Source organism: Podarcis tiliguerta (genome assembly GCF_965153285.1).
Source record: "Podarcis tiliguerta genome assembly, chromosome: 5".
NCBI lineage: Eukaryota > Metazoa > Chordata > Lepidosauria > Squamata > Lacertidae > Podarcis > Podarcis tiliguerta.
The window spans coordinates 63,263,683-63,275,974 of record NC_139538.1 but is presented as its reverse complement, the minus strand read 5'-3'; the positions used below and the strand labels follow the sequence as shown (position 1 = coordinate 63,275,974).

Below are 12,292 nucleotides of genomic sequence, written 5' to 3'. Positions count from 1 at the left end.
CTGAGGTTTAAAGCTCTGTGTCTGAGCAGTGTGTGTGTGTGTGTGTGTGTGTGTGTGTGTATTTGGCATAGCACTTTCCCCAGGGAAACCCATGTTTTACCACTGAATTGGAGCAAATGGCAATCAGCAGAAAACCCAGTTGCTGTTTGCTCTGATATAGCAGTTAAATGTGGGTACTCCTGGAGAAAGTGCCAGGACACTCAATCAATCAATCAATCAATCAAGGCTCAGACATGAAGCTTTAAATCCCAGCCCTGTGCTTAGAAAGGTGGCACAAAAAGAAGTCTGGATGAGTCCTGTGTGTTTCAGCAGTCATCCAGGAAAAGAATGAACTGTGTGAGAATACCTCCTCAATAAACCGTTTACTTTTCAGGATTTTATATATTTAAGTATTTCCAGAGTAGTGCATACTCTAGTTATCTCCCACATGGACTACTGCAATACACTCTACATGGGGCTATCTTTGAAGGTGACCCAGAAACTACAATTAATCCAGATTCGTGACTGGGAGTGGCCGCTGAGACCCTAAAAAAGAGACCTAAAAGCTGAGACCGCTGAGACCTAAAATAGCTACATTGGCTCCCAATATGTTTCTAAGCACAATTCAAAGTGTTGGTGCTGACCTTTAAAGCCCTAAACGGCCTCAGCCCAGTATACCTGAAGGAGCATCTCCACCCCCCCATCATTCTGTCTGGACACTGAGGTCCAGCTCCGAGGGCCTTCTGCTGGTTCCCTCACTGCGAGGTTACAGGGAACCAGGAAGAGGGCCTTCTCAGTAGCGGCGCCCACCCTGTGGAACACCTTCCCATCAGATGTCAAGGAAATAAACAACCATTTGACTTTTAGAAGACATCTGAAGACAACCCTGTTCATTGAGGTTTTTAATGTTTGATCTTTCATCATGTTTTTAATATTCTGTTGGGAGCCACCCAGAGTGGCTGGGGAAACCCAGCCAGATGGGTGGGGTATAAATTCTTCTTCTTCTTCTTCTTCTCCTCCTCCTCCTGGTTCAATGTTAAATTAAGAAATCATCATTGGTCACTCTCTCATTTAAGATATGTCTTAAAGACTCCTTTATGTATCTGCACTATACATTTAACACAGTTTCTGAGCACTTTGAACAATCATGACTTCCCCAAAAGAATCATGGGAAGTGTAGTTTGTCAAGAGTGCTAAGAGATGCTAGGAGAGCTCTGTTCCCCTCACACAAACTTCAGTTCCCAGGGTTCTTTGGGGGAAGGAATGGCTGTTTAAAGTAGTATGATTATGTTTTAAAATGTATTACCTTGATGGAGGCTCATTCCCTTTCCTCCAAGGACCTCAAGGTGCCACACTTGGTTCTCCCTGCTCTCCATTTTATCCTCTCAACAACCGTCTGTGGTTGGTTAGGCTGTGAGATAGAGAGTGGCTCAAGGTCACCCAGTGAACTTCATGGTAGAGTAGGAAGTTGAACTCCCAAGTCCTAGTTTGATACAACTCTGCAATGAGTGTTCAGTATTTCTTCTTCCTCCTTCCTGAGTCTTTGAAAGGTCATATGAAAGGGTGCCAATTTTATCAAAGATGAATGCCGGCACAGGAAGTTTTCTTTTGTTGCTGGTTGGTTCTGTAGAAACTCCCACATTTTGGCTTAGAGAGACTTGTCTCCCCGCCAGCCGCACCTTTCCGCCTCAGGATCACATTACAATATTCCTGCAGCCCTTATATGGCATGAGGAAGTGAACGCAAGCAGCAGGCACTATTAGAAGAAACCTTTAGGGTGCAAAGATCAAGCGATAACTGGAGTTCATAATTAAAGGCTTCAGAAAATTTTGAGAGTCGTAGATCACAAGAGCATTTGCTTTTGCACTTTATTCAACCTTCCTATAAGATTTAGGGCTCATCCAGACTTCCTTTTTTTGCCATGTTTCTAGGCACAGCTCTGGGCTTTAAAACTCCACTTCTGGGCAGTGGTTTTTGTTGTTGGTCCCAGAGCTTTCCCCGAGAAACCCTATGCTTTGCTGCTGAATTGGAGCAAATGGCAATTGGATTTTCTGTGAGTGCCAGGAAAGAAAGACTCAGACACGTGCAGCACAAAAGGAAATCTGGATGAGCCCTTAGAGATAGCCAGGGATGGGAGTTAGGGCTCTTTCACAGTTCTGCTTGTGCCTTTAGACAGATGCATTTAGATATTCTGAACTAGTGGCTGATGCCCATTGTGACTGGTAGGGCAGAAAACAGGAGGTAGAACCAGAGCCAATAGCAAGCAGAGACAACTAATTCTAGTTTTGCCACCATCCTCCTCCTCACTGCTGAATTCTACATGGGCAACACTGAGAATAAGGACGAAGGGGAAGTTGACAGGTGTTGTCAAGTCCTGGGCTGTCTGTATGCATGCATGCAGGCAGGCAGGCAGGCAGGGCTGACTGAGGTTGGTGGGGCAGTGCCCTCATGTACCCAAATGGACCAGCCTCCACTGCTCTAAACTGAGACCCCCCTGTACACTCAGGCATGCTCCTATAATGGACCTACAAAATCAGACACCTGTGACCGATGCACACACAAAAGCTAGCATCTCATCTTCTTTGTCTTGTTGCATTTCCTCCTTTATGGACATCCATACTATTAAAAGAATCCTGGAGAGAAAAGCAGCAGCTGAAATATTTCCCCCTTCCCTGCTGAGTTCCCTCAAGTCGAATGTAATCACCATTGTTACCTGGAGGAAGTGTTGTCACCCACCATCTGTGCCTGATGTCACTGCTCACTGCGCCCCTTCCCTCTTATACTTTCCCCCAACAGGATTTGAACTGCTTCTCTCTCTGATGTGGCTCAGATGTTGTTCAGCAGCGCATCCTGATTGCTTAGACAAACACACCACAAGCTCCAGTAGTGATGATGCATATAATCAGATTCTGACTTCCCTGGTGCCCTTTACAATGGGTGGCATTTAGGCAAAAGACACCCATTGAGATCATGGGCAGATCAGGAGTGATTTGTTATAAAATTACATAGAAAATTACTTCTTGCATTACATTTCATGTGCAGGTTTTATATGTTCCCATGTGGTTAGCTTTCTGCATTACTAATTTAGTGCACAACTGCTGAGTTAGCATCATGACTGCCTACCACCTGGACACAGCCTAACTTGTAGCCCTGCAGATGTTATTGGACTACAGTTTCCATGTTCCATGACTATCAGCTGTGCTAGCTAGAGACTGCAGTCTCCACCGTGTCATCAATTCTCCAATGAAGCACAAACCCCGGGCGAGTGCCTGGGGGCTCTTGCCACCACTTGGCAAAAAAGTGTGTGTGGGGGGGTGAACTCAACTTTTGTAACACTATGATAACATTAGAATTATCACAAGTACAGTGTTTGAATGCACAGCAGTATTGTATTTTTCACTGTGAAAAACAACCATTTTTAAAATGTCATTGAAATCCTGGTAACCCAACTCAGTTCTAAAGGTAAATATGAACTTTTTGCCCAGGTCAGCTGAGCCTGGGTCTCAGTCCCTAAATCTAATCCTGCTCAAAGCCCGTACTAGCTGCATGAAATATTCTAACAATTTTCCATTACCAGGTAAAGCATTTTCAAGGCTCCAGGTCTCGAAACTGTCGGAAAGAAGGAAGCAGAGCAAGATCAAACATGTTGCCTTTAACTATATATAGATGGTGTGAACTCTCCAGGAGTTTCTATTTCTGATACTTAACTGGATTTGTTAAAAGTAGGGATATATTCACAACAACAGCATGAGCAATCAAAATGCGAAACCATAGGCACACCCACCAGCTTTATGGAAAGTGTTCACATTTGGTGAATGACTAGTTACTGTACAAAGAAAAATAGAATAATCTATTACTAAATCTCTGACAGCTTCTGGTTTAAGCATGTCAAACAGGAAGTGCCGTGCCTATGTGGTTTGACCTATTTTCATAATGTAAATCATTTCCCCCTTGATCTGAGGCTTGGGCATAGGGAAAGACCCATTGGGAAAGACCCATTCCATCAAAGCTGTGCCTCCTTCACTTATTCTGTGCCAGGGCGGAGGAACCCTCCAGATGTTTTAGGACTCTAACTTCACCAACCTCATTCAGCATGGCCAATGATCAGGGATGGTGGAAGTTGTAGTCCCGCAGCATCAGGAGTGCCACAGGTTCCCCAGCTCTGCTCCATGCTGAACCAGAAGACACTGCTTTAAGGGAGACTTCAACCTTCTACATGGCAAGCTGTTCCTCACAAGGCTGTGGTATGTATGTGTGTGACGCACAAACCTATGATGCAGTGGAAGAAGATCCAACTTGCTTTGACATAGATCCAGGAAGTCTTCCATAGATCCAGGAAGTCACCAACAGAGCAGCTGTGAAGATCAGTAGATAGCTATCTTAATTACTTCCACAGTCCATTTGTACTCATAAGTGTTGGGCGTATAAGCGTATGTCCTACCTTTCAGTTGTATACCATCAATTAAAACAATATGCAATCCATAAAACAAAAAAGACCAAAACAAAAGATTTAAAAAAACAAAAAACAGAACCCATACATTGAAGAGGAAGAGGAATGTAAACCAAGTCAAAGTTGTGGCAGAACAAAAAGATGTTGGCAGCACACCAAAAGAGGGACCAATGGCATTTCCCAGCCTAGGCCCTGTCCTTCACTCCAACCAATCTGACCTCTGATGATGGTTGAAGGGTCTGCTGATGAGTGCAAGGGAGGGGCAGATTTGTGAGACAACGCAGTCTGTGTAAGAAGCCAGTAGATCAAAACAGTGATGTACATCACTCTGCTCCCCCTAAGCCACACTTTATTTCTACCACAAAATTCATCTGCAACTATGAAAACTGTTTTTATTTGCCCCTCTTAGCCTTCCGCCTTTACTCAAATACAAAAAAGTGCAACTAGCCCTTCAGTGCTTTGTATCCAGTCATCACTCTTCATGCCTCGGGCAAAAGGAGCTTGCAAGGCCTCCTAAGTTTGTTATTGGTATGAGCTTTTGTGTGCATGCACACTTCTTCAGGTACAAAGAAGTGTGCATGCACAGGAAAGGTCATACCAATAACAAACTTAGTTGGTCTCTAAGGTGCTATTGGAAAGATTTCTTTTATTTTGTTTTGACTATGGGAGACCAACATGGCTACCTACCTGTTGCAAGGCCTAGGCAGAGAAAGCTGGGTGGGAATATGAAAGCTGTGTGTGCAGGTCTCCTGTGCCTCGTACAACTCTGAATGTGGTCTCTGCCTGCAGGATTGGAAAACAGGGCTCTGGTGTGACCTTTCACATGGGTGCTGTACCCATGTTGCAAATGACTCAGGTCCCATCTATATTATTTAAAGGCTACCTCCACCCAGGCAATTTTACAGGCCAGTTATACTTTACAGCCACCACTTAAACTTTGCAGCACCTTTTAGAGCTGTCCATGCAGAGGATATAATCACACATGGTGTGCTTTGGCTATTCACGAAGGTAACACCAACCCAGACTTAAGGAAGGCATTTGGAGTGACATGGAGAAAATTGTGCCATCCATGTCAGGGGTGAGCCAGAACACTAAAACAGTTAAAAACCACCCAATAGCTGCAATATGGTGCCAGTCCTGAAACTTGCTGTACTAAAACATGAGAAGTGTGTCTAAAGGTCTCATCATCCGATTTATGGCTTGGTGGCAGGGCACATGCTTTGAGATCAAAGGTCCCAGATCCAATCCCAATAATCTCCAGTATAGATGCACTGAGTCCAGTAAGGATATGTTCAGTCCCAGGCATCTCAAGGCAAGACAGAGAAAGACCCTTGTCTGATACCCAGGAGAACAACAGCTGCACAATTTAGATACCGCATGGAGCAAGATGGGCCTGTGGTCGAACTCAGTATAAGGCAGCTTCCTATGTTCCTAGATTTGGGAATTTCAAATCATAAAGGCTTGTTCAAGAAAAGAGGAACGGATGCATTAGACACTTTCCCATGCATGAGTCAGTGTAGTAACATACCCAGCAACTGGCCTGATAAAATCGGGGCATCCGGTTTTGGGGCACTGTGGGTCTCCAAAAATGCATGATCTTGGAGCCCAAAAATGAATGTGTGGGAGAGAATATGCCAGATCATGACCTTGTGTGAGATCACAGAACCCCAAAACATGTGTTTTTGGGCTCCGTGATATGGCATGAGGCTGTGATCCCATGCATTTTGCCCCAAAATGCGTTTTTGGGGCTAGGTGATCTTGCGTGGGTCACATGACTCACACAGGAACAGAGCCATGTCCCAGATGTTGGAGGGTTAAAATGTTGGTGTAGTAAGTGGTTTCAGTGCTGGATTCTGATCATTGCTTCCAGTGGTCAAATCCCCACAGAGCTAGCCATGAACTCATATGAAAACAGCAAACCCATGTCTCCCTGGCTAATGTTTCATAATAAAAACTGCTGGATGAAGGGTGGTATACCAATTTTAACAACAACAACAACAACAACTGCAAAGAGGGGCATACAAGCATATCCACCCATAAGTATGTAGATATACTGCCCACCACCCACAAATATCTCATTAGAAATAGAAATTGAAGCACTGGGTTAATTACAGTATTTGTTAATCATTTCTATAGAATGCCTTTCCCCAAACCTTCTACTACAGGGGCTCTCAGACTTTCTACCCCCAGGGCTCACTTAGAAAGGTTGACAAAGACTGAGAGCCCAACAGTCACAGAATTCTGGAGGCAGAGATTGCCATACTACAGCTGGCGGTTACTGACATTTTCTACTGATATCTGATTTGTCTTTGGAAATTATTAAATCCTTCCATTTCCACCCCACCCCCAAACTTCTCTGTCTCTCAGCCATCTTTACCAGCATGCAAGCACTTGCTGGTCCACCCAAAAGACATGGCTAGTGGGGATGGTGCAGGTAAATGAGGAAGCAATTTGTAGGCTGTGGCACTGAGACTCAACTGAAAGCGGCCCAAGTCCCATGTGTGGGTCTCAGCCCAATGTCTGAGAAATTCTGCTGCACTGGAAGTTTCCATTAATTTTTCTTCTATGTTCTGTTATGTTCTGCTATTGCCGATCCTTTCCTTTTCTCCTTTTCTTTTACTGTTTTGAATTATTTCAGATAGATGATAGAGATAGATGATAGATAGATAGATGATTATGATAGATAGATGATAGATGATAGATAGATTAGATAGATAGATAGATGATAGATAGATAGATGATAGATGATAGATAGATAGATAGATAGATAGATAGATAGATAGATAGATAGAGATAGATAGATAGATGATAGATAGATGATAGATAGATGATAGATAGATAGATAGATAGATAGATAGATGATTATGATAGATAGATGATAGATAGATAGATAGATAGATAGATAGATGATAGACAGATAGACAGATGATTATGATGATAGATAGATAGATAGATAGATAGATAGATAGATAGATAGATAGATAGATGATAGAGATGACAGGGGGGATACTGGAAGTTAAAAAGGAACTGTCCCTATAGAAAAATGCTGATTTGGCTGCACCACAATGCTTAGGACAGGTTATAAGCAGCTATATAAGCATCACACCAGCATCGTATGCAAATAGGCCAGCACAAATGTTTAGGAAGGAGGATATTTAGGAAGGAGCTTTTACTGGTTTTTTCCCCTTCCTAAAAAGAATATTTTCCAGATTCTGCCACTGATGTAGTCTATATCCCTATGAATGAACTTTAAATGCAGTGTGATTAGCTGGAGGGGGTGGCAGACATCACAGTTTAGGAAACTGAGGATGCTTTTCTTCATGCACTGATCCAAGAGGATCCCATTGAAAATTCATGGGAGCTTACTTCTGAGTAAACATGCATAGGATTACATTGTGAGGCTTGATCTTCACATGTAGCAGAATAACACAATAAGGTTTCGAAGGGGTAGTTGGGCTCTTCAAATTCAGACTACCGATGGAGGGTGGATATCACATGATTTAATGCCCTCCTGAAGCTGCAGGTAGAAGATCAACACGGCAAGAAGTGGGCTGGTTATAATAGGTTGTGTTTTTGTTTTAATTTTAGGAAGCTTTTTCACATGTGGAACCCATGCAGTCTAAAGTGGTGTGGTCCACCTTGCCACGAGAATTGTATCACCTCTTTCTGCTGTGTATGCAGACTATACATTTAATATGACGTATTTCAAAGAATTCTGGGACCTGTAGTTTGTTAAGAGTGCTAGATATAGTAATTCTGTAAGGCAGAAACTACAGTTCCCTGGATTCTTTGGAGGAAGCCATTTGCTTTAAATGTGTGTTGAATATCCTTTAAATGTATCATGTGGATCTACAACTGAAATCCTAGACACACGTATTTGGGAGTAAGTCAAATGGAAATAAATAAAGGTCACTTTTGGGTTGGCATGCATAAGACTGGGTTGTCAAATTGGTCACCTAGAAAAATCTATTCCATTGCTTTTGAAAAATAGTGTGGAAAATAAACACAAAAGGGGAAAATGGAACAATATAAATATTTATTTTTCCAGTATAAAATAATAAAACATAAATAATTCTGACTGAACAAATTATAACAAATCGCATATCCATTAGATCTATTGACAGTCATCAGAAATGTTATCAGGTTAGATGCTTCTTCTTCTTCATTTTTCTTTGTGTGTCCATATTTAATTTCCAATATGAAGCCAAGATATATTCCATAGGAATCATAATAAGCATTAATTTGACTCTCACAACTCATCTTCTCATTTCAGCAAGCAGAAACTCTCTTACATACACATTGAGCATACACATTAGCCTTATAAAAGCTTGGATATCCAAAAGAAAATGGACTCACAGTGATAGCCTCTCTCCGATGGCTTCATTAAAATTGCTTGTTCCAAACAACCATAGGGCTATGCATACTTCACAAAAACTGTTCCATAAATACATTAATATAAATAAATGCAGTGCAATGGTGTGAGTTTGTTTCCAGATGGTTAATCTGGAGAGGATGGCTGAACTCAGCTTCTGGCCAGCTTCTCTGACATGTCATTTTCCCCGACAGCATGGCTAAGTGTCCCAAAGAGACGGTCCCAGTGAGTAAAGTATGGGGCATAGTTGAATTTGAACTTCAAGTGATGGAGATCGTGGTGTGGTGCTCCTCCATACAGACCAAATGGGACCAGTCTGTGGGTCGACCACGGCAAGTCATAGCCAGAATGATCCTCCACCGCAAACCAGATGTTGGCAATGAAGAATGTCATCTCCGTCAAAGGATGACACTTCAGCAGCATTGGGCTGATCCCCGCAAAAAACCCCAGCCAAAGCAGTTCCCAAATGCTGGCGTACTGGGTGGTGAGAGCAAACGTAGAGATGTGCTTGTGGTGGACCTTGTGGAAGGTCTTGTAGAGCCATGGCACCCGGTGATGGAGCAGATGCCACAGGAAATACAGGAAGTCAAAGAGCAGCAGGCACAGCGTTATGTCCAGCAAGAGCCTCGGCAAGGCAGGAGCTTTCACTGGCAAACTCACTGGTCTCCAGTACCAATGAGCGACAGTCACTGGGAAAATGCAGACCAGGTGGTGGTAGACGTTTTGAGTCATGCAAAGTGCCATCATACTCAGAGTGGGAGAACTCTGGGGCTGGATTTTGTACTTTCTCAAGGCTGGGACTCGAGTGCTGAAGAAGTCCAGAGCGATGAACGGCAGGCAGAAAGCTGTGTATAGCGTAAAGTTGAACAGCACTGGGAAGAAGGGTGACTTGAGCAAAGCCTCCTGCGTTACGATGAAGTCCCAGACCGGCTGCAAAGTCAGCATGCCTTCCCTGTCCTCCAGCCCATCACAACTGAGCAGCTCTCTGTTCTGAACACTGGAGTTCATGTTGCCTTGTGCTGCTGCTGCTGCTGCTTGTCTGTCTGCTGCTGCTGCTGCAACCGGGCTCCTTTTAACCAGCCTTCTTTCATCCACTCCTTCATATGACATCACAAAAGAAGGGGGAGGAAATTCCTTTAACTAACCCGTGCAGTTTCCTTTCTTTCTCAAAGTTAAAGAAAGCAAAACGTGTCAAAGGAATTTCCCCGTTGCTTGTTTCAAGCGTTTCCCATTGGCTGAGCTGCCCTTGGCCATGCCCCCTCTTCTGCACATTCCATTGGATTTTTCCATTGGATGAAAGCCTGTATAGCCTGTTGCTTATCCAAGCTAGTTTGTGAAAGAAATGACATTCTGCAGGATGCAAAGGCATAGGGAAATAAAAGAGGAACACGTGCATAACCTCCAGGCAAATGAAATCAGTAGAGTCTGACTAGGGTGTGTTTCAAAAACTGGGAAAGAAGTGAATCATATTCTCAGATTTGTGAGGCGTATTGAAAGCACGAGAGTCTAAAAACAAAACCTGGAAACTTAACTTCTGGCTTCTCAACTGTTGGCATGTACTAGAGGAGGGATAGCCAATGAGGTGCCCTCCAGCTATTGTTGAACTTCAGTTCCTATCAGCTAATAATAATAATAATAATAATAATAATAATAATAATAACAACAACAACAACAACAACTAGGGCTGCTAGGCAATTGTGTCCGTTTTTGTTTCTTTCCCCCATTTTTCCAGTCTTAAGTTTGACACACTTCATTTCCACATCTGTTTGTGATTTTTAAAGAAAATAGTCTACATGAAAACTCACCGGCATTTTAGTGTGAATTTCTCCTAATTGTATGCAACTTTGCCTAATACAGTCATACCTCATGTTGCATTAGGTTCATGTTGTGTCTTTTTGGCTTGCGAATGCGGCAAACCCGGAAGTGTATACTTCCGGATTTTGCCACGTGTGCTTGTGCAGAAGCATTCTGCATGCTTCACACATGCACAGAAGCACTCTATTGTGCTCTGCACTTGCGGAGAAGCTCCGCTCTAGTTGCACACTTTTCGGGGTGCAAATGGCACCCCGGAACAGATTGTTTCCCCAACTAGAGGGACCACTGTATATGCATTTCTGCAAAGCCATTTCCCCTGCTACAGTGTATTTTTGCATGTTTTCATTCATGTATGCATTTGTATCAATATTTTACCCGTTTTGTTTTTTGTTTTTTTGTTTTTTGGTATACAGGTGGCTAGAGAACTGCAATGCAAAATTCGGAGAAGTGTGAATTCTGAAGGATGACTGTGTTTCAGTTCATGTATTGTTTTGGAAAGTTCAAATTAGGTTGATTCACCTTTAAATAGGAACTGAACTGGATTTCTCCCCCATTTATGCATGCAACCCATGCAAGTCATTCATACATAACACTCAAGCGGCAATCCTATGCACACTTAATTGGGAGTAAGTTCCAGTGAACATAATAGGAATTACTTCTTAGTAGACATGGATAGGATTTTAAAGGGTAATTTAGCCAGTGTGGTGTAGTGGTTACACTGTTGGTTGAGGACCTGGGAGACCACAGTTCAAATCCTGCCTCAGCCTGGGTAACTTTGGGTAACCTTGGGGCAGTCACAATCCCGCTGCCTAATCAACCTCATGGAGTTGTTGTGAGAATATGGTGGGGAGGGGGGGGAGAACCATGAACACCACCTTGAGCCCCTTGGAGGGAAGGTGGGCTATAAATGTTAACAGAGACAAAATAAAATAAATCATAATAATGGTACTAGCAGCAGTATTGCTCTACTGTACTAAGCACTGGTTTACAGTCAAGTTCATGCCACCCCTTTGAGAACCAATGTCCTCTGACAGTTCAAGTCTTCCAGAACTATCCCCACTTATGGTTAAAGACCATAAACGAGGGGAAATTGTGAAGAGCCTTGTAGCTCTCCGTCCTCCACACTTGAGGTTATTGGCACAACTGCATCTAGGGGTATATTGCATCATCCATGACATGTCTATTGGAAGAAATTACCAGAACGAGGCACCACAAATGGTTCAAAACTTTAACTTTTGAAGGGACTGTGGAAATTAAGTGTCACTGCCATCTATTGGACACAATTAAATATGCAGGGCACCACTGCACGCAGTGCTCATCCTGAGGGATTAGAAACTATTAATGAATTAAAATGATTCCCCCAAAGGGAATAAACTTTGCCTTGTCTGTTGTAAGTCCTGTTTCTCACTTCCCTTGGGGCTATAGGAAATTAAGGATGTGTCAAGGATTAAGCACTTCTAATCTTAACAATCCTCCAAGACACATAACACCTCTGTCATTTCAGGGTTCATTGTATTGGCCCACATCCAACTCATCACTACCTCCAAGAACTGGTCTAACACCTCAATTGCCTCTTCTTGTTCACATGAGACAGAGAGCTAGAGCTGGGTGTCATTTGTATATGGATGACACTTCGTGCCAAATCACAGAGGCTTCCTAAAGTTGTTAAATAGCAT

General features: G+C 43.0%; 1 protein-coding gene across 1 annotated transcript; it reads right to left on the bottom strand.

Annotated features, from left to right (window-relative positions):
• Nucleotides 1–8,444: 8,444 nt before the first annotated feature.
• CH25H (cholesterol 25-hydroxylase) lies at nt 8,445–9,978 on the bottom strand. Its single transcript, XM_083443773.1, has one exon. The coding sequence runs from the start codon at nt 9,909–9,911 to the stop codon at nt 8,952–8,954; it is 960 nt and encodes a 319-aa protein (XP_083299899.1). The 5' UTR covers nt 9,912–9,978; the 3' UTR covers nt 8,445–8,951.
• Between the last annotated feature and the right edge of the window lie 2,314 nt (nt 9,979–12,292).

What these genes read in the sequence shown, in the direction of transcription:
- CH25H (XM_083443773.1), bottom strand. Translation starts at nt 9,911, where the DNA reads ATGTCATATGAAGGAGTGGATGAAAGAAGGCTGGTTAAAAGGAGCCCG.